The sequence below is a fragment of the Aptenodytes forsteri genome, unplaced genomic scaffold (assembly GCF_000699145.1).
Source record: "Aptenodytes forsteri isolate BGI_AS27 unplaced genomic scaffold, ASM69914v1 Scaffold760, whole genome shotgun sequence".
Taxonomy (NCBI): domain Eukaryota; kingdom Metazoa; phylum Chordata; class Aves; order Sphenisciformes; family Spheniscidae; genus Aptenodytes; species Aptenodytes forsteri.
Genome location: NW_008796108.1, coordinates 214,069 through 234,423, shown reverse-complemented (window position 1 = coordinate 234,423; position 20,355 = coordinate 214,069). Strand labels below are relative to the sequence as shown.

At 47.7% G+C, this 20,355-nt stretch overlaps 1 protein-coding gene across 1 annotated transcript in view; it reads left to right on the top strand.

Annotated features, from left to right (window-relative positions):
- The first annotated feature begins 4,545 nt into the window (after positions 1-4,545).
- Positions 4,546-20,355, top strand: part of GRIK4 (glutamate ionotropic receptor kainate type subunit 4) — a 143,045-nt gene continuing 127,235 nt past the window's right edge. The window contains exon 1 of the mRNA XM_009286740.2: positions 4,546-4,681. Coding sequence (XP_009285015.1) covers positions 4,600-4,681 — 82 coding nt within the window. The 5' untranslated portion in view covers positions 4,546-4,599. The remainder of the gene's footprint in view (positions 4,682-20,355) is intronic.

The following is a 20,355-nucleotide window of genomic DNA, read 5'->3' as shown; positions in this document are numbered from 1 at the left end:
GTATTTAGAGACTTTTATCTCCAGAGAGAACTCAAAACTATTCAGTATAGTCTTGATTTATTTTATTCTCTTGAATTTTCAGAGGTAAAGATGAAAAAGGGCTTAACAGAAAGAAGAATTACATACTTGTGCTGTGCAGAGAGAAGCCAGGGGCCAGGCCATGATCCACCAGCTATTCAGCAATTCACGTACCACCCTGAAGGACCTATGAAACTCTTTTCTAGCTAGTCCACTCCCTTTTGGGGGTAGCAGATTCAGACTGCTTTATAAACAGCTGTCCATCAGCCAGGCTCGCTTGCTACTGTAGCACACTGCCAGTACAATAAAGAGGAACCATTAATGCAAGAGCTGTAAATGTACAGGCTAACAAAAGTTCTCATGTTCTTGGTGGAAACTTTACTAAAGGAAGTTGGTTTGATTTATTTCCAGCAAGCTGTGGTGAGGGTGAGTGGAGATAAGTCATCTTCACATGCACAAGAATTACTGCAGCAAGTTGCTAAATATCCTTGTTCTCTTAAGTGTTTTCTTGGCTTCTAAGGCTTCCTGCTTTGCGTTGCGTGAAAGAAGAATGTCATCTTCCTTCCCTCTCTGTGTGGAATTTTGGGCTGCGCTGGAGTTGATACCCCAGTTGTACCTGTGATTCATTACTGCACCTGGGCAGAAAGCATGTTTTATGGCTTCTCATGGGGAGATGAGAGAGACAGACAGATGCACCTTGCAGCTGTAAGGAAGCAAAAGCTGTTGGGAGGATGGCTAGCTCAGGAAGGCAAAAATCATTTTACAACGAAGGGGTTTGAACTGTGTTTACCACTCTTCCGTGCCTGAATTCAGAGACTAGGAGGCGGGAGGAACTTGGGGACTGGGGAGACGAAGAGAGCCATGAGGACTGAGCTACTTTGTTCCTTTGAGAGTAGAAACCTTGATGTTAGGCTAGGAATAAAAGTCCTCTCTCTCTTTTCCCTCTCATCCTATATCTTGAAATCTTGAAATCCAGTGTCTATTCCCACTGCTCAGTGGTGCAGGTGTGATGGTGGGGAAGTGTCCTTGTGTTGCACTCCCTGGGTATTTTGCAAGCACCTCCATCAACCAGATGGTCTACAGGTATGGGTCATAGGACCCTGTGTAGTTCTGCTCTTTGGTGAACCCCAAGGTGTATTTCTATTGCTGACAGCTGTTCCTTGGGTTCGTGCTCAAAAATCAAAGTACTGGGAAGCCATTCTTAGCAGTAGGAAATGTGTTAGGTGAACACAGCAGCCCTCTGTGCTCCATGTTCTAGGTAATTACAACCCTGCTGCTCACGTAGCAGAGCACAGCGGGTGCCCTGTATTTATTATTTAGCTTTGCTATTAACTCTAAGCTGGTGATGCAAAGGCAGCTGCTTCTCTGGGAATCTCGTAATTCGCCTCTTCACCAAACCAGGCAGCGAACAGGAGAGGTGGCCTTGAGGTCTGTCCGTCGGAGCTGAAAGTCATGGGACCCTTTGCCAGACCTTGGCCGTTCATGGTTTGCCTGGAGTGGTTACTCTCGTGCAGTTTGTCTTTGCAGAGTCTAAAATGAGGACCACCCATTTTGGCATGGTGATCTCATAGTGCTTTGGCAGAGAACAACAGGGATGTTAACTCCAGCATCCTCCTCAAATGGCAGGCGCTTCTTCCACCGTTTTGGTTGGAAAATGTTTTTTTTAATCTGCCTTTCCTTGCCCTAGTCCAGAGGCACGGTTAGGCTGCTGCCCTGCTTTTCCCTCACAGTCGCTGCCTTTTAGATGCAGATACAAAGTGTTTGCTGCAGGTGGGATCGTTGTATTTATCTGCGCAAAGACATGATTTTAAAACTCCTTGCCAGATGATATTAGATGGATGCGGCCAATGTTATGGAGGAGAAGTGCACGCTGGTGGAGGAGGAGAGGGTAGTGGGAGCGTAGCCAAAGGCTGTCATCTCTCACTGAGAGATGACATCTCTCATCTCTCGTACCAGAGGAACGAGCTCAGCACTGTGGCAGGGAAACACATCTTCTGACATATTCTCAGGCCTGGCTCTGGTTGCTTCTCTTATTCCTTCTCATTTTGTGTGAGAAACACTGACGAGTCCAAGTGTTTGCCCCACCTTTCCCTCGGGCCAAGCCATACCCCACGTGCTGTCGATCCCTACGCCTTCCTGGCGAGTGCCGCGGGCAGCTGCGGTGCAAAGGGAAGGGTCTGCCCAGGGAAGGGGCAAGGAGGGGGAGCGGGCTGGGTTGTGCGGGCACGCTGCTAAAGATAACAGTGCGGTGCAAAGCACCGAAGGTTTCTGCTAGTTTCTGGTACAAACAGCTTTTGATGAGTTGCTCTTTTGAGCAAAGAGGCGACATGTCAGCGGCTGGCAGACTGCAGTGGGGCCGTGGTGGGGAAACAGCAGGGACGAGCAATTGCCGGTTTTCTCAGTTGTGTCTCAAGATGCGTTTGGAGCCTTTCTCTGCCTCTCTCCCTCCGATGGCTCTAGTAGCCTCTTCTAGACTGCCTTGGCCAGGCAGGAGGGGGCAGTGGAGGAGAAAGAAGGCAAAACACATCTGAGGTCCTATATCAGATGCTTTGCTAGTCAAGACGTAGTTGTTAATTGCCACCGGCTGGCAAGAGCTGCTCAGGACGTTTTTTGCACTGAAAGCACGCCTAGGGTAGCGGTGCAAGAAATGGGACCTAAAGGAGGAAAACAAGACTGTGAGTCTTGGGGAGCGGCTTTGGAGCCAATCCTGAGCGTGATGCAGCTCGTCGGGGGTGCAGACCTCAAGCTCCTCTTGTGGTCCCCCCGGCTCCTTCTCTGGCTCTGCAGGGAAGGTTTGAGAGGGGATGTGTGTGTGCCTGCGTGCGACTTCAGTGCTGCAAGTGCCGGTTCCACAGCCTGGGCTGTAATACCGGTGTGAGTTAATCTGATGTGATCCTGCTGTTTTGTCAATCACTTGGAAAGTTTTGAAATAACTGCTTCAAATGATACATTGCTCCACAGCCTGTCTCTGCTGCTGCCAATGCTTCTAAGTAACCAATTTACCATGCGCTTAACCTTTTAGGGGTTTTCCTCCCTAGGTATTACTCTGTAACTCCCACTAAAAAAAAGAAAAAAATTGCCATTGCCCTTCTCAGAGGTGGCTAATGATTTCGAGGTGGTTTTTGGCAGCTTCTGCTTTTTAAAAATGTGTTGAGCACACAACTTCTGAAATCAGGATGCTCTTCAAATGTCCAACTGACATTTAGGCATGGGGTCCCTCAATTTTCTCAAAACTGAGAGAATCGGGACTCAGAAGGCAGGGCTGCTGGTGGGAGCTTCCCAAGAGAGATGGGATCCAGAAAGAGATCAAGCCCCAGGGGGTGGAGATGTGCAGGGGCTCCCTGCTCAGCCCCTGTATTGCCTTCGTTTCTATGGCCACGTCTCAGTATTTCTTCTGCCTCCCTTCCCTGACTGTAAAAAGGGGATAGCCCATCTGGGGAGTGCTGAGATGAGATGGAGGAAGTCTACACGTAATCTAAAAATAGATGAATTAAAAAATTGCAAGTAAAAAGCTACGTCTTTCTTGAACAAAACTCCTGGTATCTTCAAAGGCAGATTAAAGACTTTGCCTGTGTCAGGACTTCAATATTTGGCCCAAGAATTAGACAAATGGAATAGTGTGAGAATGTTTGCCAGAAAATTGGAGAAGGGAGAGATAAGGTAACAGATGAAAAACTCAAAGTCAGCATTTAAGGACATTGCTGCCTGTGGAGATAATTTTATCAAATTGAGGGACAACCATTTCTCCTATAAAGTAAAATCTACCCTCTATGTAGCTGTTTAAAATGGTATTTGTTAAAAATTTGTTTAACTGTGCTGCAGGAGTCTGCTGTGGGACAACCAGGTCCAATATCTGTACTAATGATAGGTTTGTGGATTCTCCACCTACTGCTCTTCATTTTGACAGTGTTTTGACTTTGAAAATTAGACCTCTGTGTGTTGGGGTGGTGTTACCTTGTAAGAGGAGAAAGAAAATGGTCCTGCTCTTGGTCTTGTCCTGAATCCTCTTGCGCATGAAAGGGAGGGAAGGTGGCGGTGACCGTCATTGAGGCTGGAGCAGTACAAAGAATTGGTTTCTAGTTTGGTGGCCAAAGTGACTCTCTGTCTCTGACTCCCATCCCTCAAATTATGTTTTGGTATGAAAATGTTTTGTCCTATCCTAAAAACAGAAGTCAGCATTATATTTTAATTTTCAGGCTGCTTTGAATAAAAGCCGGGGGGGGGGAGGGAGAAAAATGAGAGATGTGACTCTATTGATTTTTACTTGTTTTTGTGGAAATGCTAAAAATGCCAAGATGAAATATTTCAACTTTTCCTTGTGTTTCTTTTCCATTTTTTGTTAGAAGCTCTTTGCCCAGTTTGACTCCAATTCCTGAATAATTCATAGTCTGTAAATAGCTTCCTCCTCCTCCTCCTTTGGTAAATAGACTCTTTGTCCCAAGTGCTTGGCAAGCTCGAAGCAGTGTCATCCTGCTGAGTCGCTGGTTTGAGAGCCGAGGTGCTCACGGTGCCGTGTGTTCTCTCTCTGCAGAGTTATGTCATGCCCAGACCACCAAAGGGCTCCATGAGGATTTATAGAAGATGCCCCGTGTCTTGGCGCCTCTGGTGCTCCTTCTGCTGTGGCTAATGAAGATCACTGCCAGCCCCCATTCCCTGAGGATCGGTGAGTACAAAGCTTGCTCTGCTCTGGATTTAACCATCCTTCCACTCATTGTTTGGGCCACTCTGTGTAGACGTGCTCGGGCAGGGGAAGCCAAGCCTTGCCTGTGGTGGCTGGGCTCCCTGCGTTGGTGGTGTGCTCCCCGTTTGGGTAGGGCTGAGGCACTTGCTAAGCGACAGTGTCCCACCTGCATTTTGGAAATGTTGGCTCCTTCATCTTGTAAATGAAATGCAGTTCATATTGAGCGTACGTTTTTGCATTGATTTTTATGGTGGTAATGTTACCTGATGGGAATCTCTCTCTGTATAAATTTGAAGTGAAAGCCACTCCTCAAAGAGGCACAGAGGAATGAAACTTGCTCCCCCGCTATGCCCTACCCCCCTTGATGCTCTCCTAAGATCTAACAAAAGGAAGTAGTGTTTTGTCACAAATTTGTTTGTCCCCACATCGATGAGCAAGGAGTGTTTGAGCCCAAACTGAACCTAGTTAAGTGGTGCCACAAGAACATTAACTCCAAAATGCTCTATTTGTCAGACGGTTCTATGCGTTTGGTCTCCTTTGGGCTTTATTAAAAAGTGTTCAGGAAGAGGCACTGTCATCTTCGCTTGCTGCCTGTGCGGATTAGGGAAAAGAAATGCATCCAGGAACCTTGTAATGAAACTTGCTTCATAGTATTGACACTTTGCTCTGTTGTTTAGAAAGGAAACTGCTTTACCTGACTGCTCTCTCTGGAGCTACTAGCTGGTTTTATTAACTATTTGTTGCAGATAAGAAGCTAATCTATTCCTGTCCCCATTTGCAACTTTCACAGGTGACACCTGAAGTAAAATTACTTCTCCCCTCTGCTAGTGGAGCATGGAACAGCTCAGAAATATAGCAAGGGAGGGTCTGTGCTGGCAGGAGTCTGGGAAGTGTGGCTGGGTGTTTTATATCCCCAGCATCTGTGATTCACGTGGAGCACTCATGCTGCATAGTCTCAGCTCCGCAGACTGCATTTCATGTTGATTGGCAGATCCTCCACTTGAGCCAGCAGATGGGGATAGGGATGGACAGTATATTACCAGGATACTGAAGGTGAAAGGTCCTTCATTACGCCTCGTGCCCCAGCCATCTCCTTCTGTGGGGAAAGTACTGTGGGTGCTTGAGAGTGTGAGGGGAAGGGGAGCTCCCCCAGCAGCGCACGTAGCAGCACTGGGCTGCAAACCAGTCTGGGAACTGGCGTGGTTGTCCACCTCCACAGTGCAACCCAGAGCGAAATAGGAAGGTGTCTGAGAGGGATGGGACTGTGCTTCTGTGTTCCTGGCTGAGGACTGGAAATGAAAATCTGTGCTGCACTGCACCGGGGGCAACCACCAGGCGGGATTAGCTGCTGCGTTCCGGGTCTCAGCTTGGTGCATGCTCAGGGGCTCCCTAAATGGAGTTGATGGTGGCTGCTGTGAGGCCACGTCAGTGCTGACCCCTGAGGGCAGGCAAGAAGAAGCCAGGGTGTCTGTATGTTCAGGGGACACATGAGCAACTGCGGTGGTGATAGAAAATCTGTCTCCCTCCATCTGTCCAAATACTAGTTTTGTCTTCTCTGCCTGGTATCCACTGCTGGGTGAAGGAGATCTTGACACACTGCTGAGGCTTGAAGGCATATCCATAACAGAAATTACTCATGCACTTGAACACAGGCATGGTTCACATGTCCCGGTCCCACTGCCTCGTACAGGTACAAAATTGTATGCCTCTGCGCTTAGCAGAGACGCATGGTGGTGAATAGCTGAGCGCATGCTGGTTAAAGGTAAGCCTCTCCTCCTTAGCGTTGTGTACCTGCAGAGGCTGAGGGCTGCAGTGCTGGTGGTTAGGCTGCTGTGCAGAGTTACCCAGCAACGGTCTGCCGGTGCTTTGGTCTCCATCCCAGAGACTGCTCCGCCAGTGGTTTTCAACTGTCTCGCACTGAGGTCATGCTCTCTTGGACCCATCTCTCCAGTTTTAAAATCCTCATGCATTTAGGAATTCTTTGCTTTTGACTTTCCTTTGCAAAAATAATGGAGTTGCTCCAGACACAGTTGCTCTTAAAACTTACACCACCACTGCCTAGTCCAGGATGGAAATGCTGGATTTCCTTAGCCTGCACAGGGCAAGGCAGTGGAAATCTGTCTGTTGAATCCTCCTAGGAGTGAAGAACTTGTATTAGGAGGTTGCAAAGGCAATGTAGAAGTCAAGATTTCAAAGGAGGAGTAACGCTGTTGAGGGAATGGGAAGGAACTTTGCCAATCCTTCTAAAAGGCACTGGAGGCCGTGGATTCTGTGCCAGACGGTGTTAAACATAAGAGTGGCCAGAGACCCTGCAGTCAAGTCACAGGTGTGTCTCCAGTCACCTCCTGCCTCTTGAGAATGGGACACCAGCAGTCCTGACCTTGGACCCGGCTGATTCCCACACATGAGCCTAAAGCAAGAACTTACTGCGGGAGGGGAAGCTCAGGTAGGTATGTCAGTACATATCTCCTGCTTTTGCTTTGCTCATGGCCACAGAGCTAACTTCTCTGAAAATGGTGTCTGAAGCAGATGGGCAAAGAGCTGAGGAGGGATTTGGGGTTTTGGTTTTGTTTCTTCAAGAAACAGTTTTATTTTAACAATATATTTGGCAAAAAAGTTAATAAAAATAAAGTACAAAATAAAAGGAGAGAAAAAATATTACTAGCAGCCCTGAAATCATTCCCAAATGCATGCTTTTGGCAAGGCAGGGAGATACGGCATCTAGCAACATAAATCAATGCACTGCATAGAAAAGGAAAACAGACCAGCATGAACATTTAAATATTCAAAGAAAATGCAAGCTAACATTTAAAATAATTCTGAAAGCCATCTGGTAATGGACCGCTCAAATGCACAGTTATATGGTTAGTAATGTGAGGTGAACATAGGCAATGCCATGTCTGGTTTTTTCACCAAGTTGCTAGAAAAGATTATTGACTGCTGCACTTGGCTCCCAGGGTAGAAGGAGGCATGGTGGTGCTGAGTCAGGGGCGCTTGGCTTGGCTTTTAAACTAAGCACTGAGTTTCCCTGCTGCTGCATTCTTGGGGTTTTCGGGTGGATCTTGGCCCTGATATTTCTCAGTGGAGTTTGTAGGCAGCAGATTGCTTAATCTTTGAGCACATAGTGACAGGAAGTTTTGCTAGCCTGGACGAGACCAACAATGAGTGTTGCATTGCAGTGAGCTTTAGAAGCATCATCTATGCAAAAAAAAAAAAAAAGAGCAGAATATAGGCTATAGGGTGACCTTCCCTGTGACTTTGGCATGCACAGGAACAATCTGTAGCCTATCGTATGCTCCGTTTCTCTCCTGGATACACAGGAAAAAACATTGGTGCAAACCTTTTTTTCAGCCTTTTTCTTCGGCCTTAAGCTCTGTGTATTCCCTTCTGATCCCGTTCTGGAGAAAGTCTCCTAGTTCACATTGTTCTGGAGTCTTTTGTGGGGGAAAACCAGACACACATGCTTTATCCAAAATAGTGTCTTTTTACTAAGAGTGTTTTGTTTATCAGTCAGCTCACCTGGTCTGCCTTGGTGAGGTATTATCTCCCTAGATGCTCAAAAGTTAATTGTGATCAGGGTATGAAGAAGCAGGCAGGAATGGGCATGTTCTTGGAAGTTTTCAAGAGCTCCAGGAGGTATGTAAGGAATTGCCTCGAGGCATCCTGTAGCCCTTGAAAGAGCCAATGTATGTCCTACCAAAATGTCCTGGGAGCAAAACCCAATAGTTGGTGCTTGCCCAACATGTGTCCTTGCACATGCTGTCTTGCATCCAACCGCACCAAAAGCACGAAAGACATCAGCTCGCTCCTGCCCACCCCAGTGGCAGGCAAGGAGGATGGCTGGTGCAGTGCGCTGTGGGCCAGCATCTCCCCTAGCTCTGGTTTCCTGCGGTATATACCGGCTGTAGAAGTAATTCTGGTTTTGTTTTTTCTTTGTTCACTCATGCTCAATAAAGTGTCAGGAAATTTACTTGAGTTATTTACTGAGTTATTTACTTGGTCTTATAGAGCAGACCGTCAGAGCCCTAAATTGGTATTCTCTTGCTAGATTCATTGGGTGTACTAACAGCTCATTTAAAATTCATATACAAGCCAAAGTTGTAGTTTATACACGGCATTGCCCTGACTAGCAGTAGGCTCAGTAGCACTGACATACGATCTACTGACAAACTCCTTGCAAGGCCTCCTTCAGCCCTGCAGCTCTTTAAAGGGCTCTTTTCTGTAATTGCCTCTGTCTGTCCAAATCCCTTCCCTCCCTCTACCTCCCAACTTTGCAAACTTTATACAAAAGGCAAGATGCAGCTCTAGCATTTAGGGTAAATTTCTTTTTTTTTTTTTTGGGAAACCTAGCATTCTTCTACCCCATACCCAGTGAAGATGCATCTACCACTTGCTCAGCTGATAGTTGAAGCAATCTGCACTGCTGTCCCAGTGCTTGTGGTAGGGTTTCATCCACCAGAGATGCAATGTGTGGTCAAAGTCTCCACGAATCCAAACTGACGGTGATGTGTGACTACAAGTACCAGCCTGGGACATTTGTCCTTGTTTCTAGGCATGTTTCCAAAAATCTGGAATACCTAAAGGGCTGTGAACCTCCTACATCTACTCTGATCGTGGAACTATAATGTCAAGAAAATGTTCTTGGGATGCCCCAGAGCATGTGGAGTTGTGGGAAAGCACTGGTATTTAGCTGTGCGTGCTGAAGTAGGTGGGAAGAGGCAGATTGGAGACATGCATCCAGCTTTTTCTGCATCGCTGCGATTGTATAGTGCCCCTCTATTTCCTACCTATCACCCTGTCACAGACCTGTGTAGCAGAGCGTCATTTGTGTGGCCTTGCATCCCTGTGTAATTACCCTCCCGAGGTGCTTATGATACTAAGCCGCTTGTGTAGTGAGCTAAAGGCCCCGTAGCTGCACGGTGTGCTTCTGCCCTGTCCAGTGCAGTTTGTACATTGGTGTGTCTGAGCTGGAGGGCTGAAGCAAGGAAGAAGCACTGAGCATCGAAAATGTGTAAGGCAGAAATGAACGATAATGGCGATGAACAGAACTGTGGACCATTTAGTTCAGCTTCCCCAACTCCCAGAGGATATACATGATTCTCCTAAAGGCACTGCAGAGAAGATCCCACAAGGCAGCACGTTATTTAACATTACCATTTTAAAGGATGATAGTGCCACTGATGAAGGTGCAGTCAGTCCCCTGGATGCTGTAAGAGAAAAATGTCGATGTCAGCCCCTGTGGGCAGGTACAAATGCTTCCTCCCAGGGGGGCAGTCCGAGACGGGGAGAAACACGACTGTGCCCTTTATGGCAGGTGGGGAGAGCTGTGGCTTTGTGGCAGGTTGGCCTGTGCCAGCCCCAGTACCCCCGTATCCTGTTGGCAGCTTGCTGACACGGCTTGAAACTCCACTGCTCTCACCTGCGCGGAGGCAGAGGAGCGTGTTTAACACAGACAAAGCACAAACTCCTTTCCTTATGCAGTGCTGCTTTCTGGCATATCCAAGGCCTTTGTGGATTATACCAATGCAACTGCAGTAAACTGCTGTCCACCAATTTGCTAGTCCCTAGCAGAGAAATAGCCTTACCCTGGCTTTGAACCCAGCAAGGCTGCTGCGATCAGCTTGAAGCAGAGAAACAATCTTTGAGTCTCACATGGTGGTGCTGTTGCTGGAAAACCTTTCCGCTTGTAATTATGACTAGTGTTTAAGAAAACAAAGCTTCTGGCAGGGGTTAGGTGACTTTCTCTCCGGCCAGCTGTCCCACCAGCAGTGTGAGCAGAGGCATTAGGTACTGCCTGTGCAGGAGGGGGCACAGCTAATAACTCCTCACCAGAAGGCAGCAGACTGGAGGGGAAGAGCTGGGCTGGAAACAAAGCAGGTCGCCAAGACACGCGTGATTAGCTGGCTTCTCTGTGCATGGACCTAACTGTTTTTAAAGGATTAAAAGTAATCCTTCTGCACTGGTCACCATTGCTAGCTGTGGGGCCCCAGAGCCCGAGGCTGTACCCACACGCCTGGAGGGCAGCAGTGCTCGTTGGACATATGCTTTCAAGTCCCGTCGTGTTTGGACTGTGTTAATACCAGCCTGGATTGAGGAGTGGGGTGGGAGGAGGGTGTAGCTGCTCTGGGGGTCAGGTCGAGGGGTACCTTCTGGGCATGAGGGACGGTGGAGGAGTTAACTGTTTGCAAAATGTTTGCCAAGTTGCATCTGGAGAAATAAGGCACGAACGGAGGGCTGTCCCCAGGCTGCGGTGGCAGGAGCAGGTGTGGGCTGCAGCTAAGTTGACGTTAAATGTGGGTAGATGCTTTCCATGTGTACGTTGGGGTCCTAGTCCCTAGGAACCCAAGCTAGAGGCTTTCCCAGGGGTTCCCCATGGCTCCCCTCAAGTCCACGCGGTAGTTGCCCATCTCCTGGAGACCTGCCCTGGGATGCGGCCCACCAGCACACCCAGCCCTTGGACCTGGGCAGTACTACTGGGTGCCTGAGCTTCAGTTCCATCCCCTGCTTGATTCATGCCTCGCTGGGCTCATTTGAACACTTGTATGTAGGGTTTGGCCTATATTGATTTTATCTTATTCTTTTTTAAAAGGCTTTCACATTTCATTCAGGACTTTCCTAGAATCTGAGAGTCTAAAGAAATAGAGAACTGTGGAGTAGGAGGAGGAGGAGAGGTATCCACATCTTTGTTGATGCATAACTTAGTAAATTTGTCTGGCTGAAACATTGTAAATGTTTAATTTCCCCCAATATTAAATATTCCTCCGATATTAAAAAGGCCCAGTTAAGTTCATTAAGGTGAAGTAGATTCATAGTTATTTGTCATTTGCTGCTGAAGAGTAGTGAGAAGTAGAGAAAAATACAATATTCATTTGTTAACTATTTTAAAAGGCTTTCACATTTCGTTTTGTTTTCGTTATTCTTCTAGGAGAGTGATATTTTATTTATGTTTTCCGAGTTATGTGCATAAATCTTTATTTTTAAAAAAAGCCACTGGTATAGATGCCAGGCCCTTTCAGCAATTCCTTGTGTAGACTTGCCCTTTGATTCTTTGCAGTTCTCCCCAGGTACTGCTGTGTTACAGTGCTAGGAAGAGTGGCTAACAGTACCCCATCTCCTAGCCATACCTTCCCTGTCCTGAGTGGTCTTGTAAAGGCAACTTATCCATGGAGGCTACTTCCAGGGTAAAAGGAGCCTTGTTTTCCAGGAAAAGGCAACTGAAGCTATTCAAAGAGGGGCTGCATGCTGCTGGTGGCTGCTGCGGTCTCTTATCTAACCCCTTCTTCTCTGAACTGATCAGGTGAAAAGCGTTTTTCTTGAATGCTTTTGATGTTGGGCACTAGGGCAGAGTGTGTGCTCCCTGCACGTGTGCTGAGGTTGGTATCTGAGGAGAACGTGGTCGCTGGGTGGTCACCATGTGCTGGCAGGGTTTTGCACACTGTTCCCACTGGCTCTGCGAATGTGAGTTTTCCTGGGGATGTGCTTGGGCGGCTTCTCTGCCTGCAGAGGCAGGAGGCTCATTAGCACCATCGAAGTGCAAGCGAAAACTGCGGGAGGAAAGCGAGCGCTTCCGAGCGAGGAGCCCTGGGAGAAAGCGAGTGGAAATCGGGTTGAGCTTACAAGCAAGTACTTGTTCAGTACTTGAGGGATGTAGAAGTCCTGCAATCCCTGCTTCCTTGTGCTTTGATTTTAAACAGTGAGGGGCCTATTTGGCATACTGACTGAAGACTGGATACCAAAGAGGGGAGGGACTGATGGTTTCCTCCACCGCAGAGGTCTGTTTCTACATGAATTGCATGTAATCAGGGTTGAATGCATTTGGCTTAAAATGGACTGAGCCATGGGCATGCTCCAGGGAGCCTTCATGGAAGAAAGAGGGACTTGGTGCAAAGTGGGGTGACCTGGCCTGCTGTTGATGGCTCTGCAGGAGAAAGGTGTCCGTGGCACGTCCCAGGCAGCCCAGTGCCCGCGAGGCTGCCCTGCTCGCCCGCGCCCCGGGACAGGCAGTGCCCCTTGCCTCGCCTGGGAGATCGGTGTGGGAGGGGTGTGTCTCTCTCCAGGCTGCGGTTTTGCCACATAAAACATAATGAGCTCCTGGTCTACGGCTAAGGAATCCAGCGGTATAATAGTATGAATAATAAATAGTCAGCAGATTTATATCTTGGATCAATGCTACAGGGCATGGAGTGAGGAGAGGTGTGGATTCAGCAAGACAGACCATCTCTTTATGTGTTTTGCACCTCTGTGGCAGAGTTATTTTTACTGATCTGTTCCCGCTCATTAATGTCTGAGAGGCAGAGTACATTGTACATCCCAAGAGGCCTTAAGCTTTGTTTTGATTCATTATATATCCACATACATATTATATAGGTATAGATCTCTGTGTGCAGAGCATCTGGATGGGAAATTCAGCTGGTAGTTATGGAAAAGAGCCATGTTGCTCAAGTGGCAAATCAGCATAGAGCTCTATTTTTTCATTTGCTTGTTTAATGAAAGTTATTTGCTCACCAGCACGGGTAAAGCTGTGGTGTGTCTGGGCCCAGCAGCCACCTGCTGCTCCGTGCTGTACTGCTTTGTAGATCTGGAAGGTGGCCGGGTTCAAAGTAAGTGCTAATTCAGCAGGAAGAGGAAAATGTGCTTTAAGGAGAGGAGCCAGGGAGAGAGGGGCTGGTCACTGAAAAGGTCGTGTGTATATATGTATCTCTTACAGGCACAGTCCTGTGCAATCGCAGGGGGAGCGACAGAGAGCAGACACGGATAGGTGCGTGTACAGAGTTTTGCTTCAGAGGTCTGATTTTTTACTTTTGTTCCTGAACGTTGAAGATTCTCCCTGAGCCAAGGATCAGGATCTGAGAGCCATATAGCCTGTTTTATATCTAAATACTGTTACTGCCCCTGGGCAGCACTTCGTATATTTAGCCGCTGAGCCATTTTTAATACAGATCTTTTTGTTTCATAGAGTGAAGGCTAGTCACAGCAAGAGCTACTCTGTCATTTCTTTCATTATTTTTTCATATATATATATACACACACACGAATAAAAAAGTCAATTACATGAATGAAAGATGCTTGGTTCCCTGCCTAAACAGCTGCCAAAATTAATTCCAACTCTGAGCCAAACTCAGCAAAGCTGGAATTTCTGCAGAAAGCTCCAGTGCGGCATGAGATAGGCTTGTGCATTAGGCTGCATTACAGATTACTGCTGCCCAGCCCCTCGCCCTTGGCTATCCATGTGGACAGTTGAGGAAGGATGGATTTCACACACACTGTGGTGCGCTTGACTTCACTGCAGAATAAGCCTGAATTAAATATCCTTAGCAGACCCTTGCTGGAGTGAGTGCCATCACACTGCAAAGCAGTGCTCACTTGATAGAGAGCAGCTGTCTTGGCAGCTCAGAGCACCTGAAAACTTAGTGCCAGCACCAGCAATACTTTGAGCTTCAAATTTGTTCCCCCCCACGGGCCAATTAACTTGCATTTAAAGAACCACCTGAATTGAGCAGGAGATTTTTTTTTTGGTGTGGACAGGAGCTGGGTTGAGTTACAAAATTTGAATAAGCACGCAGGGGAAGCAAGCCCTCCATCCAGGCAGCAGCTGCTGGTGTGGGAGGGCAGGGAGCAGTTATAAGGATGACTACTGAGGATGGGGCACCTGTGGATACATGGCTGAAGAGCATGGTTGCTTGCTTTTAGGGAGATGCGTATCTGTAGTGACTATGACGTGATTTGAAGGTCGTTTTCAGGAAGTGAGGTGGAGGATAGCCTTGCAGATTAAGGTGGTGGCCCAAGTTTCTAAAGGTGAGTTGAGATAAAGCCAAAGTCACTACCTGTGAGCTATTATAACCTTTCTGAGAAGGCAAGCTGGAGGATGGCAGATGGGAGGAGGAAGACAGCAAGGCAACTCCAGCTTGTAACAGTCTGTTGGAGCAGAGCTGAGATCCTCCTACTGTGAGTGTAAGGTAGGGTTTCTTTCTGTTTGAAGCGATATGCCTTGTGCTCAGAGGTTTACTCCTCCTTCTCCTGCTGTGTAACTCTTGGCAAGTTCACTTGTCCTTGCTCTGTAGATGGGTGGACTGCAAACTCAGGGGCCAGCTCTCCTGGATGCAATGTGTGCAGCGCTCAGCTCAGTGAGGTGTTAGCTTCTAGGTGCCCTCTTGCTAGCATTGGGCACTGCAGGGCGGTTGGGCAACCTTCCCAGAAAAGGTGTTTTTGACCTGAAAGGGCACTTATCTCAAGTGCCCCTCTGCAGCTAATTGCTTGTGGCTCATTTTAAGATAAACACACCCCTGTAAAGCTAAAAGCCCAAATTGTCCTGGCTTGGATTCAGAAGCTCTAGCTCTTGATATCCAGGTGTTTTGAACCTATAGCATTTGAAAAAGTCCCAACCCCAGAAGTAGAGAACAACCTGCTGACAAAGCAGGTGAGGCAGATCCTGGCTCCCTGCGTGCTGGGCCCTACACCTCTGTGAGGAGTACGTCCTGCCCTTCCTTGCAAAGCCTTGCTCCTGGCTTTGTGCTCCTCTTGCTCTTCTTCTCCCTCACGAAGACCTCACTGTGATGAGATTGAAGCTACTGGCTGAGATTGCTGAAAAAATGCTGAGGAAAAAGGGAAGGATGGAAGAACTTGAACGAATGAGTTTTGCTTTTCTGTAGGATATCTGCTATGAAAAGCACAGAGCTGTAGGCTGTGCTGATGGGCGGGAGAAGGAAGCAGTGTGCATGTGGGAGAGAAGAGGGCAACACCCAGGGCACAGTCCATGCCTAAAATAGCTGTGAGCAGGCAGGACAAATGGGTGCCCTCAGCCTGCTTTTTGTTTGTTGCTGGGAAAGCCATCCGAGGGGATGACATCATGTTAGGGTAGCATCGTTCCCCAGAGCCCTTCTTTGGGGTGTTATCTCTGGAGAGGAAACGAGTGCAGGATGCCTGAGAAGCAGAAGGTGAAGATCCCGGCTGGAGGAGAGCTCCTGAAATGGGGAAGACCGGGTGCTCATAACCATGGCCAGTTATGCCTGAGAGTGGTAACCTGGAGCAGTAGCAGGGTGTGGACCACAGGACTCTCGGGGCTGGCAGAGACCTCCCTGCGGGGAGGGATGTGCAGATCTGGTGCTCGTAGGGCTGGGGGGAATGAGGGAGAGAGCATGTGAGTAAGCAAGCAGGGTAAAGGCTGCAAGGTTTTAGCTCTGTGGCCCATAGATAAAAGTGAAATGCTAAGCTCAGCAGGCAGAGAAGCAAAGAAAGCAGATGCTCGTGTGTCAGCACAGAGGTGGGACTTGAGCATGGAGTTAGAGGGGACCAACAGGGAGGATCTGCAGTGGAGGAGCAGCTTAGCCCGGCGTTTGCCAGCTCTGACTCGACCCCTGCCAAATGAGGACTGTGAATGTAAGAAGGCTGCAGGGAGGGATGGCTCATTTTCCCAAAGACACCGCTAATGAATTCCTCTTGCACCTCCAGACACTGTAGGGGTTTGGAGACACTAAATGGAACTTTATGTGAAAATGATGGCTGAATGTCAATTCTGCTGTCGAAGCCAATTTGGGAGCTGGAAAGTGCTAAAAGAATTAAGATTGTTAAATGGAAATACGTCTACTTGGTTGAGATGAAATAGGGTTTAAATGAGTGAAATTATCTGTGGATTACCTTGTTAGAGTACTGTCTTATTTAATAAACTGAGTTTTAATCTGCTGCAGGGATTCCTGGAGGAAAAGCTTAGCCTACAGGGGTACATGCAAGTGATGAAGGGGAAGGACTGGCTGTGCCGTCATCCTCCAGAATGGAGCCACAAGAGTAAAGGGGAGGTAATAGTTTGCCCATGAGTGCTTTGTACTTTCATGAGGATCTTGTTTGCTGCTCGGTAAGTGGTTTGATCTTTGTTCAAGCTTCTTGGGTAGTTCTTCTCTTTTGCTGGCAGAATAGGAGGCCACTTCTTCTGGTTAGGCGATATCTGTTCTGGATACCATGTGTCCCTGGGGAGCATTTCTAGTGCAGGGCCATGCAGCACTTCATGCTTCCTGGGGTAAATGTAGTCAGACCTCTCCTTGAGCATTGGAAAGGAGTGCTGCAAGGGAACGAACTCTTGCTGTATTTAGGAGGGAAAGAGTGTGCTGGAAATCTTGAGAGCTGCAATTTCATTGCAGAGAGAGAGAGTCTAGTAATTATTAATGGACACTGATTATCTGCTTCTGCAAGAGCAGATCTATTGCAGAAGAGTGACCAGGCTACTCTTAGTTAACTTTAGTTGGCCACCTGTCTTAATGCAGATGTCACTTGTCATCTCACATGTGTTTCTGACCCATCTCTTTTTAGTGATAGTCACGAAAGCATAACTGCTCCAGATGCTTCTGAAATTGTGGAGGGAAGGACGTGATCTTAGTGCTGAGCAGTCATCTTTCAGCACTGTAGGGCTCTGCTCTTGGCTGCTGGAGCCGGTGCCTGAACCTGGGAGCTTACGGTATGCAGGAGGGGCACATGGCTTAGAGGGGAGGTTCTGAATGTAAGGTACAAAAGGCTAATGCACAAGGAGGGATGAGGTCCTCTTAGTCGTGTAACTCTGAGGTTTCAGAATATCTTATGTTCTGTACTTGGAAAATTCAAGAATTTTCAAGCTGTTTTCAAGACAGTTTTGAGAGATAAATCAATTCCAAAGTCATTGGTGGGTTAGGAGTCTCGTGGCTTAGAGGGGAGGTTCTGAATGTAAGGTACAAAAGGCTAATGCACAAGGAGGGATGAGGTCCTCTTAGTCGTGTAACTCTGAGGTTTCAGAATATCTTATGTTCTGTACTTGGAAAATTCAAGAATTTTCAAGCTGTTTTCAAGACAGTTTTGAGAGATAAATCAACTCCAAAGTCATTGGTGGGTTAGGAGTCTCAGAATGTATGTGGGAGATCCAGGATCAAACTCCAGCCCCTGTATGAGTCTGTGGGTACCCAGCATAACTGGGTTATGCTCCTATCCGTTCAAAGCAGACTGTCTTCTGTAAATATTACATCTTTGGTAGCCCTTGTTGTGGTTGTCAGGAGAGCTAATAAAACTGGCTAGCAGGCAGAGCTGAGCCATTGCCTGCCAGAGTCTTCCCATCTTCTATTTTTCCCTCTTTTCCTGGGACTGTCCTGACAATCTGATCTCTATAAATGCTGGAAGTTCCTTGCATCTCGTGCTGCTAAATTTGTGCTCGGGGGGGCAGTTAGAGCTGGGGTAGCAGGAAGAAGACAAGGAAGAGGCTCTGTTTGCCCATATATTTTTCTCTTGCTGGGGGGATTGCTCTTCACTATCCTGTGTTGCAGCACAGTGCAGACTCACTGCAGCTGGTCTCCATGCGCCATGTCCTATGGAATTATTCCTGGTTTCATATTGTAGAGGTGCAGGCCAGGATGAATGCCTGAGATCTAGCCTGAGGCTCATCCCACGTGAGCTTAAGACTTCTGTGATCTTCTTGCCAAGCCCAAGGGATAATGAAGTCTGAAAAGTTGTAATGTGGTGTCAGCTTGGGTTTGTCTGAGGATCTCCACTTTTGTTACAGATTCCACCCCCTTCCCAACCCTGATTTGTGGTTCTTCTGCTTGGCAAGAAGAACCCACTAACCTGTATCCAATAGGATCAAGCTGTGCCATCTCACTGCTAGAGGGTTTTGTAGTTGCCAGCATCTTACAGAATTTGCGCTTACAGATGCACGTGTGTGCACGCCGTGGTGTTCAACAGCACCTTTGATAGCCTCCACCTTGTACCAGATCTGATTCACAGGCATCTAATTTTACCATGGCAGGATGCCCCTAATCGTACTCCTTCGTTCATCCTGCAGAGTGGTTTTCTGGTCGTGTTCGGTTGCCCTGCACATCTTCCTATTTGACCAGGAGCAGAAGTCCGTTCTGTTGTTTGGCTTCGGCACTTGAGAACATTTTGTTCCACATCCCTTGCACAGAAGATAGCTTGGCAGTTGCAGACGTTTAGCATTTATTATCTGTTGTGTTTCTATCCGTTTCAGTGGCATGTAGAATTTTTTGGCATGCTTGTTTCATTGGGGGCCCTGGTACAGTACTTTATTATTCCAGGCATGGTTAGAAATACCATGATCTTAGCGATCACACAAGACAAAGCAAAAGAACGGTTGAGTTGGCAATGAAATATCTTATGGTACTTGTGCAAAGTCTTAGGTATCCCATGCAATAGCCACCCCAGGTGCCTCACCAGCCCCAGTTGTGCTGCTTCACTGCAGAAACTGGTGTTGGACTTTTAGGGCCAGGTGAGGCTGCGGTGGCTTTGCCCAGGCAGCAAGCAGTGTCCCGAGCACTGCAGATCTCAGCAGAGCTTGCCTCAAAGTCCCCAGCATGACCAGTCTTAAGAGGTAATGCTGTGGGATAGCTGCCTACCGGGTCTGGCAGAAAGAAAGCACTGTGGTTGTCCAGCTTGGCATGGCTGAGGAGCATTACCAGGGTAAGACAGGGGTCTGAGCACTTGGGTTTTGGAGCAGAAAGCTTGTTTTCGTTGTAATGGCTGTGTTTGAAAAGCCTGTTCTTCTCTTGTGTTTAAATCCCATGGAGCATCTCATTAGGAACAAATGATGCCTCAGGCAAGTGGAGCTATAGAAAAGTAATCTTTATTAAGCACCCTCAGTGGTCAGAGTTACTTGATGAGCTCCAGAGTTTTATTTGCAGGCAGCTTGGGTTGTCATTTAGCAGGAAAGCGCTTTGAACTCCCTCCCTTCCCCGTCTCTAGGTTACTGTTTTCTATTTCTGTGTGTTTTCAGTCCCTACAGCCCTGCAAATACTGCTGGTAAAATTGTTGACACTGGCAACGAAATGAATGGAAGAGACTGGGTGTGCATAGGTCAGGAACATGCAACCATGCTTGGAGAAGGGGATATGTGGTGCCTGCAGCGCATGATGAGTTGCCCTGAGCAGGACACAGGCACAGCCGTTTCCATGGGAAATGGTGTACAGAACCCACAGATTGATGTGGGAGCATCTGTGGGAAGTTCTGTCTCTGAATGCTTCATTGCTGCGTATTTGGGGCAGGAATGGCCACCGGGAGAGCAGCACCTCCTCTTGGAGCCATCCTCTCTGCCCCTCCGTGCTGGCACATACAGTAAGCTGCACGGCTGGTTGTCTTTCATCTCTGGACTTTGTAAGTTCTCCACAGGTGATAGGAAATGAGCTATAAACTGTACGCACAAAGACCAGCGAAAAACAAAATAAACTTAGAACAGCTTCCTGCCAGATGTTTTGCTTTTTGCTAGATAGCTAGAGGGAGAAGGGATAAACAGCTCAGAAAAATAACACAAGACATGGGGTATGAGCGTGAAGGTGTCGCACCCCTCAGCTGCGTAGCTAACCCTGATAGTTGTTTGAGGCTCTGCTGCTGCACAGTGCTGTATGGGATACTTACTGATTGACGTGGAGGCAACCCCAGCCTCATCCTCTGCTGAGTGATATCAGGGCATCTCAACGTAAGTCCAGGAAGAAAAAGAGAGAGAGAAAAATTAGTCTGTGGGCACTGTACTTGGCTTTATGAAAAGGAAATGAAGTGAAGGCAGGAGACTCAAAAGCTTGCCTGTGTCTGTCTTGTCAAGCATGTGAAGCTGACACACCGATGGAGTCATTACAGGCTCCTGTGTAAATACAGGCTCTTCATCCCCCCCCCCCCCCCACACACCTCATCTTTTCTTT